The sequence below is a fragment of the Tachyglossus aculeatus genome, chromosome 21 (genome assembly GCF_015852505.1).
Source record: "Tachyglossus aculeatus isolate mTacAcu1 chromosome 21, mTacAcu1.pri, whole genome shotgun sequence".
In the NCBI taxonomy this organism is placed as follows: Eukaryota; Metazoa; Chordata; class Mammalia; order Monotremata; family Tachyglossidae; genus Tachyglossus; species Tachyglossus aculeatus.
Genome location: NC_052086.1, coordinates 37,943,263 through 37,964,694, shown reverse-complemented (window position 1 = coordinate 37,964,694; position 21,432 = coordinate 37,943,263). Strand labels below are relative to the sequence as shown.

Below are 21,432 nucleotides of genomic sequence, written 5' to 3'. Positions count from 1 at the left end.
CTTAGTACAGTGCTCTGCACACAGTAAGCGCTCAATAAATATGATTGATGATGATAATAACGGCATTTGTTAAGCGCTTGCTATGTGCCAAGCACTGTTCTAATAATAGTAATCGTAATAATAATGATGGCATTTGTTAAGCGCTTGCTATGTGCCAAGCACTGTTCTAATAATAGTAATTGTAATATTAATGATGGCATTTGTTAAGCGCTTACTATGATGATGATGATGATGGCATTTGCTAAGCGCTTACTATGTGCAAAGAACTGTTCTAAGCACTGGGCACTGTTCTAATAATAGTAATCATAATAATGATGGAATTTGTTAAGCACTTACAATGATGATGATGATGATGATGATGGCATTTGTTAAGCACTTACTATGTGCCAAGCGCTGTTCTAAGCACTGGGCACTGATCTAATAATAGTAATCATAATAATGATGACATTTGTTAGGCGCTTACTATGATGATGGCATTTGATAAGCGCTTACTGTGTGGAAAGCACTGTTCTAATAATAGTAATCGTTATAGTAATGATGGCATTTGTTAGGTGCTTACTATGATGATGATGATGATGATGATGGCATTTGTTAAGCGCTTACTAGGTGCCAAGCACTGTTCTAAACACTGGGCACTGTTCTAATAATAGTAATCGTAATAATAATGATGGCATTTGTTAAGCGCTTACTATGATGATGATGGTGGTGGCATTTTTTAAGCGCTTACTAGGTGCCAAGCACTGTTCTAAGCGCTGGGAACTGTTCTAATAATAGTAATCATAATAATAATGATGGCATTTGTTAAGCGCTTACTATGATGATGATGATGATGGCATTTGTTAAGTGCTTACTAGGTGCCAAGCACTGTTCTAAGTGCTGGGCACTGTTCTAATAATAGTAATCGTTATAATAATGATGGCATTTGTTAAGCACTTATTATGATGATGATGATGATGATGATGATGATGATGATGATGGCATTTGTTAAGCGCTTACCAGGTCCCAAGCACTGTTCTAAGCACTAGGCACTGTTCTAATAATAGTAATCATAATAATGATGGCATTTGTTAAGCGCTTATTATGATGACAATGATGATGATGATGATGATGATGATGGCATTTGTTAAGCGCTTACCAGGTGCCAAGCACTGTTCTAAGCACTAGGCACTGTTCTAATAATAGTAATCATAATAATGATGGCATTTGTTAAGCGCTTATTATGATGACAATGATGATGATGATGATGATGATGGCATTTGTTAAGCGCTTACCAGGTGCCAAGCACTGTTCTAAGCACTAGGCACTGTTCTAATAATAGTAATCATAATAATAATGATGGCATTTGTTAAGCGCTTACTATGATGATGATGGTGATGATGATGATGGCATTTGTTAAGCGCTTACTAGATGCCAAGCACTGTTCTAAGCGCTGGGCACTGTTCTAATAATAGTAATCGTAATAATGGTGGAATTTGTTAAGCACTTACTATGATGATGATGAATGTGCAAAGCACTGTTCTAAGCACTGGGCACTGTTCTAATAGTAATCATAATAATAATGATAGCGTTTGTTAAGCGCTTGCTATGTGCCAAGCATTGTTCTAAGCACTGCGGGATACAAGGTAATCAGGTTGTCCCACATGGGGCTCACAGTCTTCATCCCCATTTTCCAGATGAGGTCACTGAGGCCCAGAGAATAATGATAATAATAATAATAACGATGGTATTTGTTAAGCGCTTACTGTGTGCAAAGCACTGTTCTAAGCGCTGGGGAGGTTACAAGGTGATCAGGTTGCCCCACAGGGGCGCTCACAGTCTTCATCCCCATTTTCCAGATGTCACTGAGGCCCAGAGAAGCGAAGTGACTTGCCCAAAGTCACACAGCTGACAGTTGGCGGAGCCGGGATTTGAACCCACCACTTCTGACTCCAAAGCCCAGGCTCTTTCCACTGAGCCACACTGCTTTCATAATAATAATGATGGCATTTGTTAAGTGCTTAGTATGTGCCAAGCACTGTTCTAAGCGCTGGGGTGGATACAAGGTGATCGGATTGTCGCATGTGGGGCTCACAGTCTTCATCCCCATTTTCCAGATGAGGCCACTGAGGCCCAGAGAAGTGAAGTGGCTTGCCCAAAGTCACACAGCTGACAAGCGGCGGAGCGGGATTAGAACCCATGACCCCCGACTCCCAAGCCAGGGCTCTTTCCCCTGAGCCATGCTGCTTCTCCACCTGTTTTAGCGAGGGCCTGTTTCGGGGATAGATTTGCTCACTGCTTCCTGGAGCGGGGATTTGATCTTTCTCCTTCTCTCTTTACTAGTTTTTATTTTAATTATCCAGCCTGTTCAGTTTACCCTATTTCAGGGATAGATTTGCTCGCTGCTTCCTGCAAGGCAGAGTTGATCTTTTTCCTTTCCCCTCTACTGCTTTTTATTTTAGTTACCCAACCTGTTGAGTTACCCTGTTTCAGGAACAGATTTGCTCACTGCTTCCTGAAGGGAAGAGTCGATCTTTCTCCTTTCCTCTCTACTAATTTTCATTTTAGTTACCCAACCTGTTGAGTTACCCTGTTTCAGGGAGAGATTTGCTCACTGCTTCCTGAAAGGAAGAGTTGATCTTTCTCTTTTCCTCTCTTTATTTTAGTTATCCAACCTGTTCAGTTTACCCTGTTTCAGGGATAGATTTCCTCACTGTTTCCTGAAAGGAAGAGTTGATCTTTTTCCTTTTTGCTCTACTAATTCTTATTTTAGTTATACAACCTGTTCAGTTACCCTGTTTCAGGGAGAGATTTGTTCACTGCTTCATGAAGGGAAGAGTTGATCTTTCTCCTTTCCTTCCTATTTTTATTTTATTTATCCAACCTGTCCAGTTTACCCTGTTCCAGGGATAGATTTCCTCACTGTTTCCTGAAAGGAAGGGTTGATCTTTTTCCTTTTTGCTCTACTAATTTTTATTTTAGTTATACAACCTGTTCAGTCACCCTGTTTCAGGAATAGATTTGCTCACTGCTTCCTGGAAGGAGTTAATCTTTCTCCTTTCCTCTCTACTAATTTTTATTTTAGTTACCCAACCTGTTCAGTTACCCTGTTTCAGGAATAGATTTGCTCACTGCTTCCTGAAGGGAAGAGTTGATCTTTCTCCTTTCCTCTCTACTAATTTTTATTTTAGTTACCCAGCCTGTTCAGTTTACCCTGTTTTAGGGATAAATTTCCTCACTGTTTCCTGAAAGGAAGGGTTGATCTTTCTCCTTTTTGCTCTACTAATTTTTATTTTAGTTATACAACCTGTTCAGTCACCCTGTTTCAGGAATAGATTTGCTCACTGCTTCCTGGAAGGAGTTGATCTTTTTCCTTTTCTCTCTACTAGTTTTTATTTTAGTTATCCAACCTGTTGAGTTACCCTGTTTCAGGGAGAGATTTGCTCACTGCTTCCTGAAGGGAAGAGTTGATCTTTCTCCTTTCCTCTCTACTAATTTTTATTTTAGTTACCCAGCCTGTTCAGTTTACCCTGTTTTAGGGATAGATTTCCTCACTGTTTCCTGAAAGGAAGGGTTGATCTTTTTCCTTTTTGCTCTACTAATTTTTATTTTAGTTATACAACCTGTTCAGTTACCCTGTTTCAGGAATAGATTTGCTCACTGCTTCCTGGAAGGAGTTGATCTTTCTCCTTTCCTCTCTACTAATTTTTATTTTAGTTCCCCAACCTGTTCAGTTACCCTGTTTCAGGGAGAGATTTGCTCACTGCTTCCTGAAGGGAAGAGTTGCTCTTTCTCCTTTCCTCTCCACTAATTTTTATTTTAGTTACCCAGCCTGTTCAGTTACCCTGTTTCAGGGAGCTATTTGCTCACTTGTTTCCTGAAAGGAAGAGTTGATCTTTTTCCTTTTTGCTCTACTAATTTTTATTTTAGTTATACAACCTGTTCAGTCACCCTGTTTCAGGAATAGATTTGCTCACTGCTTCCTGGAAGGAGTTGATCTTTTTCCTTTTCTCTCTACTAGTTTTTATTTTAGTTACCCAGCCTGTTCAGTTTACCCTGTTTTAGGGATAGATTTCCTCACTGTTTCCTGAAAGGAAGGGTTGATCTTTTTCCTTTTTGCTCTACTAATTTTTATTTTAGTTATACAACCTGTTCAGTCACCCTGTTTCAGGAATAGATTTGCTCACTGCTTCCTGGAAGGAGTTGATCTTTCTCCTTTCCTCTCTACTAATTTTTATTTTAGTTACCCAACCTGTTCAGTTACCCTGTTTCAGGGATAGATTTGCTCACTGCTTCCTGAAGGGAAGAGTTGATCCTTCTCCTTTCCTCTTTACTAATTTTTATTTTAGTTACCCAGCCTGTTCAGTTATCCTGTTTCAGGGAGAGATTTGCTCACCTGTTTCCTGAAAGGAAGAGTTGATCTTTTTCCTTTTTCCTCTACTAATTTTTATTTTAGTTATGCAACCTATTCAGTCACCCTGTTTCAGGAATAGATTTGCTCATTTCTTCCTGGAAGGAGTTGATCTTTTTCCTTTTCTCTCTACTAGTTTTTATTTTAGTTATCCAACCTGTTGAGTTACCCTGTTTCAGGGAAAGATTTGCTCACTGCTTCCTGAAGGGAAGAGTTGATCTTTCTCCTTTCCTCTCTACTAATTTTTATTTTAGTTACCCAACCTGTTCAGTTTATCCTGTTTTTGTGATAGATTTCCTCACTGTTTCCTGAAAGGAAGAGTTGATCTTTTTCCTTTTTGCTCTACTAATTTTTATTTTAGTTACGCAACCTGTTCAGTCACCCTGTTTCAGGAATAGATTTGCTCACTGCTTCCTGGAAGAAGTTGATGTTTTTCCTTTTCTCTCAACTAGTTTTTATTTTAGTTATCCAGCCTGTTGAGTTACCCTGTTTCAGGGAGAGATTTGCTCACTGCTTCCTGAAGGGAAGAGTTGATCTTTCTCCTTTCCTCCCTATTTTTATTTTAGTTATCCAACCTGTTCAGTTTACCCTGTTTCAGGGACTGATTTCCTCAATGTTTCCTGAAAGGAAGAGTTGATCTTTTTCCTTTTTGCTCTACTAATTTTTATTTTAGTTGTGCAACCTGTTCAGTTTACTCTGTTTCAGAGATAGATTTGCTTACTGATTCCTGAAGGGGGGAGTTGCTCTTTCTCCTTTTCTCTCTACTAATTTTTATTTTAGTTACCCAACCAGTTCACTACCCTCTTTCCGGGATAGATTTGCTCACAGCTTCCTGGAGGGGGGAGTTGATTTTTCTCCTTTTCGCTCTACTGGTTTTTATTTTAGTTAACCAACCTGTTTAGTTACCCTGTTTCAGGGCTACATTTGCTCACTGTTTCTTGGAGGGAGGAGTTAATCTTTCTCCTTTTTGCTCTACTGGTTTTTATTTTAGTTAACCAACCTGTTTAGTTACCCTGTTTCAGGGCTACATTTGCTCACTGTTTCTTGGAGGGAGGAGTTAATCTTTCTCCTTTTCTCTCTACTGGTTTTTATTTTAGTTATCCAACCTGTTTAGTTACCCTGTTTCAAGGATAGATTTGCTCACTGTCTCCTGGAGAGAGGAGTTGATCTTTCTCCTTTTCTCTTTATTTATTATTTTATTTTATTTGTTATTTTATCTGTTATTTTATTTGCCCAACCTGTTTAGTTTCGCTACTTCAGGCAACACTTTCCTGTGAAGGTAAAACTCTGGGGGATTGGACCCTTTCCCCCTCTCTTCTTCCTCCAAAATTAAGTCTGCGTTTTTGATGTATTTTGAATGGATCTGATGTCTTTTTCTATGTTTATTTGGACCTTTGGACTGTTCTGACTCAAGAACTAGAAAGAGGCGAAGCCATGCACTAGAAACTTGTGATCAATCATAATTTAAGGAGCTCTTTAGTTTCTCGTGGACTCTGCTAAACGATTCACTCAAGGTAAAGGTCCCATTGTCTTCGCTTCTAATAGTAATAACAACTGTGGTATTTCTTTCATTCATTTGTATTTATTGAGCGCTTTCCGTGTGCAGCGCACTGTCCTGAGAGCTTGGGAAAGTGCAACTTTCATTCATTCAATCGTTATTATTGAGCACTTACTATGTGCAGAGCACTGTACTAAGCGCTTGGAAAGTACAGTTCGGCAACATAATAATAAACAGTGACATTCCCTGCCCACAGTGAGCATAAGCACTTACTATGTACCAGGCACTGTATATAATTATAATAATATAATAGAGAAGCAGCGTGGCTCAGTGGAAAGAGCCCGGGCTTTGGAGTCAGGGGTCATGGGTTCAAGCCCCGGCTCCACCAAATGTCAGCTGTGTGACTTTGGGCAAGTCACTTCACTTCTCTGTGCCTCAGTTACCTCATCTGTAAAATGGGGATTAAAACTGGGAGCCCCCCGTGGGACAACCTGATCACCTTAGTGCTTAGAACAGTGCTTTGCACATAGTAAGCACTTAATAAATGCCATTATTATTATTATTATTAATGATAGTATTCGTTAAGCGCTTACTATGTGCCATGCACTGTTCTAAGCGCTGGGGTAGATAGAAGACGAGCAGGTTGTCCCACGTGGGGCTCACAGTCTTGATCCTCATTTTACAGATGAGGGAACTGAGGCACAGAGAGGTGAAGTGGCTTGCCCGAGGTCACACAGCAGACAAGTGGTGGAGTCGGGATTTGAACCCATGACCTCTGACTCCCAAACCCGGGCTCTTTCCATTAAACCACACTGCTTCTCTGTATTAAGCGCTGGGGTGGATACAAGCAAGTTGGGTTGAACCCAGTCCGTGTCCAACATGGGGCTTATGGTTTTAATCCCTATTTTACAGGTGAGGTAACAGAGGCCCAGAGACTGCTTGGAACAGTGCTTGGCACATAGTAAGCAGCATGAAGCAGTGTGGCTCAGTGGAAAGAGCCTGGGCTTTGGAGTCAGCGGTCATGAGTTCAAATCCCGGCTCCGCCACTTGTCAGCTGGGTGACTTTGGGCAAGTCACTTCATTTCTCTGTGCCTCAGTTCCCTCATCTGGAAAATGGGGATGAAGACTGTGAGCCCCCCGTGGGACAACCTGATCCCCTTGTAACCTCCCCAGTACTTAGAACAGTGCTTTGCACACAGTGCTCAATACATGCAATTATCATCATCATCATCAATCGTATTTATTGAGCGCTTACTGTGTGCAGAGCACTGTACTAAGCGCTTGGGAAGTACAAATTGGCAACATATAGAGACAGTCCCTACCCAACAGTGGGCTCACGGTCCAAAATACCATCATTATAAGTGATTTGCCCAAAGGTCACACAGCAAACAAGAGGCAGAGCCAGGATTAGAACCCATGACCTCTTGACTCGCAGGCCCGGGCTCTAGACATTAGACCGTGAACCTTTCTATGATGGCTATTCCCCTGAGTCTGCTATCCAAAGTACAAAGGGAGAAATTGGGTTTTAGTATCACTGCTGGATCAGATGTCAGGAGAAAATCCAGAGAAAGGCTGGCACTTGCTGGCCTTGTGTGTTGGGTGTGGCACTGAATAACACACATTTTGAAATTTAATGGGGTAATAATAAATAATAATAATGTTGGTATTTGTTAAGGGCTTACTATGTGCCAAGCACTGTATTAAGCGCTGGGGTGGATACAAGGTAATCAGGTTGTCCCACGTGGGGCTCACAGTCTTCATCCCCATTTTCCAGATGAGGGAACTGAGGCCCAGAGAAGTGAAGGGACTTGCCCAAAGTCACCCAGCCGACAAGTGGCGGAGCCGGGATTTGAACCCACGACCTCTGCCTTCAAAGCCCGGGCTCTTTCCACTGAGCCACGGTTCTCCTGTGCTAAGATCCAGCTGCTCATTTTCCCTCCAACTTTCACAAGATCACATTTCCATCATCATCATCATCAATCGTATTTATTGAGCGCTTACTATGTGCAGAGCACTGTACTAAGCGCTTGGGAAGTACAAATTGGCAACATATAGAGACAGTCCCTACCCAACAGTGGGGTCACAGTCTAAAAGGGGGAGATAGAGAACAAAACCAAACATACTAACAAAATAAAATAAATAGAATAGATATGTACAAGTAAAATAAATAAATAAATAGAGTAATATGTACAAGCATATATACATATATACAGGTGCTGTGGGGAAGGGAAGGAGGTGAGATGGGGGGGATGGAGAGGGGGACAAGGGGGAGAGGAAGGAAGGGGCTCAGTGTGGGAAGGCCTCCTGGAGGAGGTGAGCTCTCAGCAGGGCCTTGAAGGGAGGAAGAGAGCGAGCTTGGCGGATGGGCAGAGGGAGGGCATTTCCAGCTCATCCTAGCACGGGGAAGGCATTTTATTTTTTATTATTAATAATAATAATTTAATCGTGTTTGTTATGCTATAGACGCCTGTCTACTTATTTTGCTTTGCCGTCTGTCTCCCCCCTTCTAGACTGTGAGCCCGTTGTTTGATAGGGATTGTCTCTACCTGTTGCCGAATTGTACTTTCCCGGTGCTTAGTGCTCTGCACACAGCAAGCGCTCAGTAAATGAGATTGAAAGAATGTTAAGCGCTCACTATGTGCCAGGCATTGTACTAAGCACTGGGGTGGATACCAGCAAATTGAGTTGGACACAGTCCCTGTCCCACGTGGGGCTCACATTCTCAATCCCCATTTTACAGATGGGGTAACTGAGGCACAGGGGAGTGAAGTGGCTTGCCCAAGGTCACACAGCAGACCACGACCTTCTGATTCCCAGGCCTGGGCTCCATTCACTGTACCGTGTTGCTTCTTTAATCTCTGCGGTTTTGGAAGATTTAGTGCAAGCCACCTTCAGCAGAAAGGAAGAGGGAGGAGAGCGTTTTCCTTGGCTTCCCATGTGCTTCCACCTGGATTTACGTTTATCCACCCCGGGAACTTCCCATTGTAAGAAAAAAAATCTCTGGACCCCACGAACTGTGCCTGAAACTGAAGAATTTACTGTGACCAGATATTTTGCCCTCTCCTCCTCCTCCTCTTTGTTGGAATTGGTGGTTTCAAGAATCAGAAATTGAATAAGTGGCAAGCAAAATCAAGGGCGCGCTTCCCACCCAGCTTTGGGAAGCGATTTGAAAAAGAGTTCTAAGGATAATCTTGGCAAGAGAAGAAAGGGATGCTTAATTCCCTCCTCGACAATTGTCATAGCCTTTGTTTAAAGGAAAAGGAGCCCAGCTGGGGGGAGGAGTAAGGATGTACTTGACTCTTCTGTGTGTCACCTAACCAGGCTGAGGAAGAAAATCTCTGTGAGGGAGGGAATGGATCGGAAGGGACCTTAATCAATCAATCAATCGTATTTATTGAGCGCTTACTATGTGCAGAGCACTGTACTAAGCGCTTGGGAAGTACAAATTGGCAACACATAGAGACAGTCCCTACCCAACAGTGGGCTCACAGTCTGAAAGGGGGAGACAGAGAACAAAACCAAACATACCAACAAAATAAAATAAATAGGATAGAAATGTACAAGTAAAATAAATAAATAGAGTAATAAATATGTACAACCATATGTACATATATACAGGTGCTGTGGGGAAGGGAAGGAGGTAAGATGGGGGGATGGAGAGGGGGACGAGGGGGACCTCAGGTCCTCTGGGGCCTCAAACAAGGCCCCAGTGCAGTTGTGTGCAAAGAGCTAATTGTACAAGTGAAACACACATTCACCGAATTCACTTCCTTGTGAACGTAATGCTTTAAAATGTCTTATTCCTGCTTTCCCCCAGTGCCCGCTTGACGGTGGCTGAATCAGCTAAACCTTCTCCTCTTCCCTTCGTAGGGCACAGGTCTACTTGGTTCATGTGACTCTATTTACTCTATTTATACTCTATTTATTATTACTCTATTTATTTTACGTGTACATATCTATTCTATTTATTTTATTTTGTTAGTATGTTTGGTTTTGTTCTCTGTCTCCCCCTTTTAGACTGTGAGCCCACTGTTGGGTAGGGACTGTCTCAATGTTGCCAACTTGGACTTCCCAAGCGCTTAGTACAGTGCTCTGCACACAGTACGCGCTCAATAAATACGATTGATTGATTGATTGATTGTGACGCTCCACCTTATTTCAGTGCTTTATGGAAACGCATTTGTGTGAGGTGAAGTGAGATTTTATTGACGCGTCATACAATTCGTGTGGCTTCTCTAAACCAGGAAAACCCAGAAGTTTATTGCTCAACTCACTCTAGCTCTAACCAAATTGTTGATTTTTGTGTTTATCTTAGAGTAGGAAACCATCATCATCATCATCAATCGTATTTATTGAGCGCTTACTGTGTGCAGAGCACTGGACTAAGCGCTTGGGAAGTACAAATTGGCAACATATAGAGACAGTCCTTACCCAGCAGTGGGCTCACAGTCTAAAAGGGGGAGACAGAGAACAAAACCAAACATACTCACAAAGTAAAATAAATAGGATAGATATGTACAAGTAAAATAAATAGAGTAATAAATATGTACAAACATATATACATATATACAGGTCCACTGCTGGGTATCCATGTTTATAACCTTGAAGAAGGTAAATTGAGGAAGGATGAGACTGCTTGTGTCTCCCCTCGTCCTTATCGTTGATCATCATTCCTTTGGGAGTTTCTCATCTGCTACTTCCGCATTTTTTGTCCTGCTGATTCTAGGTTTATATTCACCCAGGAGTGCCTCACCTTACTCCGGGAATTCCATCGGGAAATACGCCCGAACAGGAATCTCTCCAAGATGGTGAATTTCACTTCCGATGGTGGGAGAGAAAGCGTAAAACTCTTTCAATTTTACTCTTATTTCATTGCTTCTCAAACCATACGAATGATTTTGGTGAAACGGAAACAAAAGGGAAACATCTTCTCTGACTTTGCAACATACTTAAGCGGTGTGTCTAGTGGACAGAGCAAGGACTTGGGAGTCAGAAGGACTTGGGTTCTAATCCCGGCTCCACCGGTTGTCTGCTGTGTGGCCTTGGGGAAGTCACTTGACTTCTCTGGGCCTCGGTTCCCTCGTCTGTAAAATTTAGATTGACTGTGAGTCCCACATGGGACACGGACTGTGCTCAACCTGATTAGCTTGTATCTCCCCCAGTGCTTAGTACAGTGCCTGGCACGTAGCACTTAAATAATAATAATTCATTCATTCATTCAATCGTATTTATGGAGCGCTTACTGTGTGCAGAGCACTGTACTAAGCGCTTGGGAAGTACAAGTCAGCAACATCTAGAGACGGTCCCTACCCAACAACGGGCTTACAATCTAGAAGGGGGAGACAGACAACTAAACAAAACATGTATGCAGGTGTCAAAATCGTCAGAACAAACAGAATTAAAGCTGTATGCACATCATTAACAAAATAAATAGAATAGTAAATACGTACAATTAAAATAAATAGAGTAATACATCTGTACAAATATACACAAATGCTGTGGGAGGGGAGGGGAAGGAGGCAGGGTCGGGGGGATGGGGAGGAGTTGTCCCTATATAATTTCCTTCTCTTTTTTAGGAACATTTTTCAATCAATCAATCAATCGTATTTATAATAATGATGATGGTGGTAATTGTTATGCGCTTAACTATGTGTCAAGCGCTGTACTAAGCCCTGGGGGAGATAATAATAATAATAATAATGATAATAAATTTTGGTATTTGTTAAGTGCTTACTATATGCAAAGCACTGTTCTAAGGTCTGGGAAGTTGTCAAGGTGATCAAGTTGTCCCATGTGGGCTCACTATCTTAATCCCCATTTTGCAGATGAGGTAACTGAGGCCCAGAGAAGTGAAGTGACTTGCCCAAAGTCACACCGCTGACAAGCAGCGGAGCAGGGATTTCAGCCCATGACCTCTGACTCCCAAGCCCGCTTCTTTTCCAAGGAGATCATCATCAATCGTATTTATTGAGCGGTTACTGTGTGCAGAGCACTGTACTAAGCGCTTGGGAAGTACAAATTGGCAACCTATAGAGACAGTCCCTACCCAACAGTGGGCTCACAGTCTAAGCTAATCACGGTGGACATGGCCCCTGCCCCACATGGGGCTCCCAAGCATCATGGCCCATTTTACAGATGAGGTAACAGAGGCACAGAGAAGTTGAGTGACTTGCCCAAGGTCACGCAGTGGCCCATGGAAATGTGAAACTGATCCTACGATCAGACGTATGTTAGAATGAGTCAACTTCACGAAAAAGAGAGGCAGCGTGACGTAATGGAAAGACTCTAGGCCTGGGATTCAGAGACCATGGGTTCCTGCTTCTAAACTCCTGTGCGACCTTGAGCAAGTCACTTAATCTCTCTGTACCTGTCCTATCATCATCAATCGTATTTATTGAGCGCTTACTGTGTGCAGAGCACTGTACTAAGCGCTTGGGAAGTACAAATTGGCAACATACAGAGACAGTCCCTACCCAACAGTGGGCTCACACTCTAAGCTAATCACGGTGGACACGGCCCCTGCCCCACCTGGGGCTCCCAGCATCATGGCCCATTTTACAGATGAGGTAACAGAGGCACAGAGAAGTTGAGTGACTTGCCCAAGGTCACGCAGTGGCCCATGGAAGTGTGAAACTGATCCCACGATCAGACTTATGTTAGAATGAGTCAACTTCACGAAAAAGAGAGGCAGCGTGACCTAATGGAAAGACTCGAGGCCTGGGATTCAGGGACCATGGGTTCCTGCTTCTAAACTCCTGTGCGACCTTGAGCAAGTCACTTAATTTCTCTGTGCCTGTCCTATCTCGCTTTGATTGCTGTATCAGCCTCCTTGCTGTCTCTCCCCACTCCCGTCCATACTCCGCTCTGCTGCCCGGATCATTTTCCTTCAAAAAAAGTGCAGAACACGTTTCTCCAGTCCTCAAGAAACTCCAGTGGCTGCCCTTCCACATCAAACAAAAAAACTCCTCACCATTGGCTTTAAAGCAGTCAATCACCCTGCCCCCTCCTGCCTCATCGCACTACTCTCGTGCTTTGCACACAGTAAGCGCTTAATAAATGCTATCAATCAATCAATCAATCAATCAATCGTATTTATTGAGGGCTTACTATGTGCAGAGCACTGTACTAAGCGCTTGGGAAGCACAAATTGGCAACATATAGAGACAGTCCCTACCCAACAGTGGGCTCACAGTCTAAAAGCAAATGTCGTTGTTATGACTCTCGTACCACAATCCAGCCCGCATGCTTTGTTCCTCTAATGCTAACCCGCTCTCTGTACCTCAGTCATCTCGTCCATCTCGCTGCCGACCTCTCGCCCGCATCCTGCCTCTGGTCTGGGACGCCCTCCCTCCTCATATCAGACAGAAAATTGCTCTCCCCCACTTCAAAGCCTTATTGAAGGCACATCTCCTCCAAAAAGCCTTCCCTGATTTAGCCCTCCTCTTCTCCCACTCCTTTCTGCGTTGCCCTGACTTGCTCCCTTCATCCATCCTCCTTTCCAGCCCCTTAGCACTTCTAATAATAATAATAATAACAATGGCATTTATTAAGTGCTATGTGCAAAGCACTGTTCTAAGCGCTGAGCACTGCATATATCTGAATTAATGTATTTCAATCATCATCATCATCAATCGTATTTATTGAGCGCTTACTATGTGCAGAGCACTGTACTAAGCGCTTGGGAAGTACAAATTGGCAACATATAGAGACAGTCCCTACCCAACAGTGGGCTCACAGTCTAAAAGGGGGAGACAGAGAAAAAAACCAAACATACTAACAAAATAAAATAAATAGGATAGATATGTACAAGTAAAATAAATAAATAGAGTAATAAATATGTACAACCATATATACATATATACAGGTGCTGTGGGGAAGGGAAGGAGGTAAGATGGGGGGGATGGAGAGGGGGACGAGGGGGAGAGGAAGGAAGGGCTCAGTCTGGGAAGGCCTCCTGGAGGAGGAGGCTCGTTCAATCGTATTTATTGAGCGCTTACTATGTGCAGAGCACTGTACTGAGCACTTGGGAAGTACAAGTTGGCAACATACAGAGACGGTCCCTACCCAACAGTGTTGCTCACAGTCTAGAAGGGGGAGACGGGCAACAAAACATATTAACAAAATAAAATCAATAGAATAGTAAATATGTACAAGTAAAATAGAGTAATAAATATGTACAAACATATATATGGGTGCTGTGGGGAGGGGAAGGAGGATGTCTGTCTCCCTCTCTAAACTCTGAGTTCCTTGTGGGCAGGGATTGTGCCTGTTGTTGAACTCTCCCAAGTGCTTAGTACAGTGCTTTGCACATGATAAGTCGTCGATAAATACGATTGAGTGAATTGAAAAAGGACGAGGGAGAACCGGTAATCCCCATTTTACAGATGGGGGGAAAAGGCCCATTCATTCAACATAACGCCTGTTTCCCCATCTGTAAAAATGGGGATTACCTGTTCGCCTTCATCCTTATTCAGTTCATTCATTCAGTTGCACTTATTCAATCGCAAATAAATGGCATTTATTTCATTCAGGGAAGCAGCGTGGCTCAGTGGAAAGAGCCCGGGCTTTGGAGTCAGAGTTTGTGGGTTCGAATCCCGGCTCCCCCAATTGTCAGCTGGGTGACTTTGGGCAAGTCACTTAACTTCTCTGGGCCTCAGTTCCCTCATCTGGAAAGTGGAGATGAAGACTGTGAGCCCCCCGTGGGACAACCTGATCACCTTGTAACCTCCCCAGCGCTTAGAACAGTGCTTTGTGCATAGTAAGTGCTTAATAGATGCCATCATTATTATTACTTATTGAGCGCTTACTGTGTGCAAAGCACTAATGTATACTAATGCTATACTAAGCGCTTAGCACTGTACTACTCTCCTGAGGGCCAAATACAGTGCTCTGCAAACAGCACTCCACGCTGCTTCTGGGGCCGTCTGTATCTGTTGCCGACTTGTACTTCCCAAGCGCTTAGTCCAGCGCCCTGCACACAGTAAGCGCTCAATAAATACGATTGAATGAATGTATGAATATAGCTATAATTCTATTTGTTCTGATGATTTTGACATCTGTCTACATGTTTTGTTGTCCGTCTCCCCCTTCTAGACTGTGAGCCCGTTGTTGGGTAGGGACCGTCTCTGCCTGTTGCCGACTTGTACTTCCCAAGCGTTTAGTCCAGTGCTCCGCACACAGCACTCAATAAATACGACTGAATGAACAACAATAATAATGGCATTTATTAAGCTCTTACTATGTGCCAAGCACCGTTCGAAGCGCTGGGAAGGTAACAAGGTGATCAGGTTTTCGCACTGGGAGCTCCCAGTCTTCATCCCCGTTTTCCAGATGAGGGAACTGAGGCCCAGAGTAGTGAAGTGACTTGCCCAAAGTCACACAACTGACAACTGGAGTGTTTTGTTGTCTGTCTCCCCCTTCTAATAATAATAATGGTATTTGTTAAGCGCTTACTGTGTGCAAAGCACTGTTCTAAGCGCTGGGGGGGATACAAGGTGATCAGGTTGTCCCATGGGGGACTCACAGTTTTAATCCCCATTTTACAGATGAGGGAACTGAGGCCCAGAGTAGTGAAGTGACTTGCCCAAAGTCTGACAACTGGCGTGTTTTGTTTTGTTGTCTGTCTCCCCCTTCTAATAATAATAATAATAATGATATTTGTTAAGCGCTTACTAGGTGCAAAGCACTGTTCTAAGCGCCGGGGAGGTTACAAGGTGATCAGGTTGTCCCATGGGGGACTCACAGTTTTAATCCCCATTTTACAGATGAGGGAACTGAGGGTCAGAGAAGTTAAGTGACTTGCCCAAAGTCACACGGCCGACAGCTGGTGGAGTCGGGATTTGAACCCATGACCTCCGACTCCACTCTTTCCACTGAGCCACGCTGCTTCTAGCCTGTGAGCCCGTTGTCGGGTAGGGACCGTCTCTACCTGCGGCCGACTTGGACTTCTCAAGCGCTTAGTCCAGTGCTCCGCACACAGTAGGCGCTCAGTAAATACGATTGACGGAATGAATGAATCATCATCATCAATCGTATTTATTGAGCGCTTACTATGTGCAGAGCACTGTACTAAGCGCTTGGGAAGCACAAATTCGGAACATCTAGAGACAGTCCCTACCCAACAGCGGGCTCACAGTCTAAAAGGGGGAGACAGACAACAAAACCAAACATACTAACAAAATAAAATAAATAGAAAAGATATATACAATATGTACATTCAAAATAAAATGAATGAATGAAGGGGGGGGGGCACTCCATTTCCCAGGATGCCCCGAGATTCATTCCATTCATTCAATCGTATTCATTGGGGGAAGCACTTTATTTCCCAGGGTGCCCCGCGCCCGGCGCAGGGGGAGCACTCCATTTCCCAGGGTGCCCTGCGATGGGGGAGCACTTTATTTCCCAGGATGCCCCGCGCCCGGCGCAGGGTGAGCATTCCATTTCCCAGGGTGCCCCGCGATGGGGGGGGTAGCACTTTATTTCCCAGGGTGCCCCGCGCTCGGCGCTGAGGGAGCATTCCATTTCCCAGGGTGCCCCGCGGTGGGGAGAGGGAGAGAGAGCACTTCGTTTGCCAGGGTGCCCCGCACTGGGGGAGGATTCCATTTTTCAGGGCCCCGCGATGAGGGAGGGAGGGGGGAAAGGGGGGGGAGGGAGAGAGAGAGAGCACTTCATTTCTCAGGGTGCCCGGCGCTGGGGGAGCATTCCATTTTTCAAGGCCCCGCGATGAGGAAGGGGGGGAGGGAGAGAGAGAGAGAGAGAGAGAGAGCACTTCATTTCCCAGGGTGCCCGGCGCTGGGGGGGGGCATTCCCTTTTTCAGAGTGCCCCGCGATATATGAGAGAGAGAGAGAGAGAGAGAGAGAGAGAGAGAGAGAGAGAGAGAGAGAGAGAGAGAGAGAGAGAGAGAGAGAGAGAGAGAGAGAGAGAGAGAGAGAGAGAGAGAGAGAGAGAGAGAGAGAGAGAGAGAGAGAGAGAGAGAGAGAGAGAGAGAGAGAGAGAGAGAGAGATTGCATTCCATTTCCCAGGGTGCCCCGCGCTCGGCGCTGAAGGAGCATTCCATTTCCCAGGGTGCCCCGCGGTGGGGGGAGAGAGGGGGAGAGAGAGAGAGCATTCCATTTCCCAGGGTGCCCGGCGCTGGGGGAGCTTTCCAGTTTTCAGAGTGCCCCGCGATGGGGGAGAGAGGGAGGGAGGGGGGGGGGGGGAGAGAAAGGGAGAGAGAGAGTATTACTCTATTCATTTACTGTGCATATTTATCCTACTGATTTTATTTTGTTAATATGTTTTGTCCTGTTCTCTGTCTCCCCCTTCTAGCCTGTGAGCCCACTGTTGGGTAGGGACCGTCTCTAGATGTTGCCAACTTGGACTTCCCAAGTGCTTAGTACAGTGCTCTGCGAGGGGGAGAGAGGGAGAGAGGGGGAGAGGGAGAGAGAGAGGGGGAGGGGGAGAGGGAGGGGGGAGAGAGAGAGAGAGAGAGGGAGGGAGGGAGAGAAAGGGAGAGAGAGAGTATTACTCCATTTATTGTGCATATTTATCCTACTGATTTTATTTTGTTAATATGTTTTGTTCTGTTCTCTGTCTCCCCCTTCTAGACTGTGAGCCCACTGTTGGGTAGGGACTGTCTCTAGATGTTGCCAACCTGGACTTCCCAAGTGCTTAGTACAGTGCTCTGCGAGAGAGGGAGGGAGGGGGAGAGAGAGAGAGGGAGGGGGAGGGAGAGAGGGAGGGGGAGGGGGAGAGAGGGAGAGAGGGAGAGGGAGAGGGAGAGAGGGAGGGAGGGAGGGAGAGAGAGAGAGAGAGAGAGAGAGAGAGAGAGAGAGAGGGAGAGAGAGAGGAGAGAGAGAGAGGGAGGGAGGGAGGGAGGGAGGGAGGGAGGGAGAGGGAGAGAGGGAGGGAGGGAGGGAGAGCATGCGCACGCAAGCATTCCATTACCCAGAGTGCCCGGCGCCGGGGTGAGCACTCCATCTCCCAGAGTGCCCCGCGGTCGGACGAGCACTCCATTTCCCAGAGTGCCCGTCGCGCGCCCCCCCCCCCCCCCCCCCCCCGCTATATATATATAGAGGGCCGGAGGGGGCGGCGGGGCCCGCTGGGTGGCGAGCGGTCGCCATTGCCGGAGCAGCAGGGCCCGAGGCTGGGCCTGGGGCCGCCCGTGTGCGGCTCGTCCCCGTCCCCCTTCCTCCTTCCTCCCTCCCTCCCTCTCCTCCTCCTCCCCCCTGTCCTCCTCCTCCTCCTCCTCCTCCTCATCCCGCCTGAGAAGCGAAGGGAGGAAGATGTGGCCATGAAGGGCTCAGGCCTCCCGCCGCCGCCGCACGCCATGAGCCTGGGCGCCGTGCTGGCCCGCCCCGCTCCGGCCCTCGGCGCCCGGCCCCTCCACCACCACCACCACCACCACCACCACCACCTCCTCCTCCTCGTCGCCGTCCTCTTCGTCACCGTCCTCCTCGGGTCCCGACATGGACAAGAGCGGCGGCCCCTCGTCCTCGTCGTCGTCGTCGTCGTCGTCCTCCGCCCCCGGAAAAGGCCCGCAGTCGCAGCCGCCGCCGCCGCCCCCGCCGTGGGCCCCCACCCCCCGCTCCGCCTCGGCCGGGCCTGCCGCAGACTCTAAGCCCAAGGCCGGTAAGCGACCCTCAACCCCCTCCACAGTTATTATAATAATAATAACGGCATTCCTTAATCAACCAATCGTATTTATCGAGCGCCTACTGTGTGCAGAGCACCGGACTAAGCGCTTGGGAAGTCCAAGTTGGCAACACATATTGACGGTCCCTATCCAACAGCGGGCTCACAGGCTGGAAGGGGGAGACAAAACAAAACATATTAATAAAATAAATAGAATAAGTATGTACAACCAATCAGTCGTATTTATCGAGCGCTTACTGTGTGCAGAGCACCGGACTAAGCGCTTGGGAAGTCCAAGTCGGCAACACATAGAGACGGTCCCTACCCGGCAGCGGGCTCGCAGTCTGGAAGGGGGAGACGGACAACAAAACAAAACCGATTAATAAAATAAATAGAATAGATATGTACCACCAATCAATCAATCGTGTTTATCGAGCGCTTACTGTGTGCAGAGCACTGGACTAAGCGCTTGGGAAGTCCAAGTTGGCAACATCTAGAGACAGTCCCTACCCAACAGCGGGCTCACAGTCTAGAAGGGGGAGGCAGACAACAAAACAAAACAGGCTAATAAAATAAATAGAATAGATATGTACAATCAGTCAGTCGTATTTATCGAGCGCTTACTGTGTGCAGAGCACTGGACTAAGCGCTTGGGAAGTCCAAGTTGGCAACACATAGAGACGGTCCCTACCCAACAGCGGGCTCACAGGCTAGAAGGGGGAGACGGACAACAAAACAAAACAGGTTAATAAAACAAGTGGAGTAGATATTTACAATCAGTCAGTTGTATTTATTGAGCGCTTACTGTGTGCAGAGCACTGGACTAAGCGCTTGGGAAGTACAAGTTGGCAACACATATTGACGGTCCCTACCCAACAGCGGGCTCACAGGCTAGAAGGGGGAGATGGACAACAAAATAAAACCGATTAATAAAATAAATAGAATAGATATGTACCACCAATCAATCAATCGTATTTATTGAGCACTTACTGCGTGCAGAGCACTGGACTAAGCGCTTGGGAAGTCCAAGTTGGCAACACATAGAGACGGTACCTACCCGACAGCGGGCTCACAGGCTAGAAGGGGGAGACGGACAACAGAACAAAACAGATTAATAAAATAAATAGAATATATATGTACAATCAATCGTATTTATTGATCACTTACCGTGTGCAGAGCACCGGACTAAGCGCTTGGGAAGTCCAAGTTGGCAACACATAGAGACGGTCCCTACCCAGCAGCGGGCTCACAGTCTAGAAAGGAGAGACAAACAAAACATATTAATAAAATAAATAGAATAGATATGTACAATCAATCAGTCAATCATATTTATTGAGCACTTACTGTGTGCAGAGTGCTGTACTAAGCGCTTGGGAAGTACAAGTTGGAACATAAGTAGAGTAATAAATATGTACAAACATATACAGGTGCTGTAGGGAAGGGAAGGAGGTAAGACAATCAATCGTATTTATTGAGCACTTACTGTGTGCAGAGCACTGGACTAAGCACTTGGGAAGCACAAGTTGGCAACACATAGAGACAGTCCCTACCCAACAGCGGGCTCACAGTCTAGGAGGGGGAGACAGACAACAAAACCAAACGTATTAACAAAATAAATAGAATAGATATGTACAAGTAAAATAGAGTAATAAATATGTACAAACATATATACAGGTGTTGTGAGGAAGGGAAGGAGGTAAGACAATCGTATTTATTGAGCGCTTACTGTGTGCAGAGCACTGGACTAAGCACTTGGGAAGTCCAAGTTGGCAACATCTAGAGACGGTCCCTACCCAACAGTGGGCTCACTTTATTTTGTTGGGGAGGTTACAAGGTGATCAGGCTGTCCCCCGTGGGGCTCCCAGTCTTCATCCCCATTTGACAGATGAGGTCACTGAGGCCCAGAGGAGTAAAGTGACTTGCCCAAAGTCACCCAGCTGACAAGTGGCGGAGCTGGGATTTGAACCCGTGACCTCTGACTCCAAAGCCCAGGCTCTTTCCACTGAGCCACGCTGCTTCATTCATTCATTCATTCAATCAATCATATTTATTGAGCGCTTACTGTGTGCAGAGCACTGGACTAAGCGCTTGGGAAGTACAAATTGGCAACATATAGAGACTGGTCCCTACCCAACAGTGGGCTCACAGTCTAGAAGGGGGAGACAGACAACGAAACTAAACACATTAACAAAATAAATAGAATAAATATGTACAAATAAAATAAATAAATAGAGTAATAAATCCGTACAAAGATATATACATATATACAGGTGCTGTGGGGAGGGGAAGGAGGTAAGGCGGGGGGGGATAAAGAGGGGGCTCAGTCTGAGAAGACCTCCTGGAGGAGGTGAGCTCTCAGTAGGGCTTTGAAAGGATCATGCTTCACTCATGATTATCATCATCATCATCATAATGATGGCGTTTAAGAGAGAGTCTCAGTGGAAAGAGCCCGGGCTTTGGAGCCAGAGGTCACGGGTTCGAATGCCGGCTCCGCCACCTGTCAGCTGGGCGACTTGGGGCCAGTCACTTCACTTCTCGGGGCCTCAGTTCCCTCATCTGGAAAATGGGGATGAAGACTGCAGCATGGCTCAGTGGGAAGAGCCCGGGCTTTGGAGTCAGAGGTCATGGGTTCAAATCCCGGCTCCGCCACTTGTCAGCTGGGTGACTTTGGGCAAGTCCCTTCACTTCTCTGGGCCTCCGTTCCCTCATCTGTAAAATGGGGATGAAGACTGTGAGCCCCCACTGTGGGACAACCTGATCACCTTGTAACCTCCCCAGCGCTTAGAACAGTGCTTTGCACATAGTAAGCGCTTAATAAATGCCATCATTATTATTACTATTATTACGTGTGACAGTGCTGTCCAACTGAGGAGCAGAGTGAGCCAGTCCTTAATAATAATAATGATGATGATAATGGCGTTTGTTAAATGCTTA

General features: G+C 45.7%; 1 protein-coding gene across 1 annotated transcript in view; it reads left to right on the top strand.

Moving 5' to 3' along the window:
• Positions 1-18,126: 18,126 nt before the first annotated feature.
• Positions 18,127-21,432, top strand: part of RNF10 (ring finger protein 10) — a 64,507-nt gene continuing 61,201 nt past the window's right edge. The window contains exon 1 of the mRNA XM_038762469.1: positions 18,127-18,495. Within this exon, the coding sequence (XP_038618397.1) occupies positions 18,333-18,495 (163 nt within the window). The 5' untranslated portion in view covers positions 18,127-18,332. The remainder of the gene's footprint in view (positions 18,496-21,432) is intronic.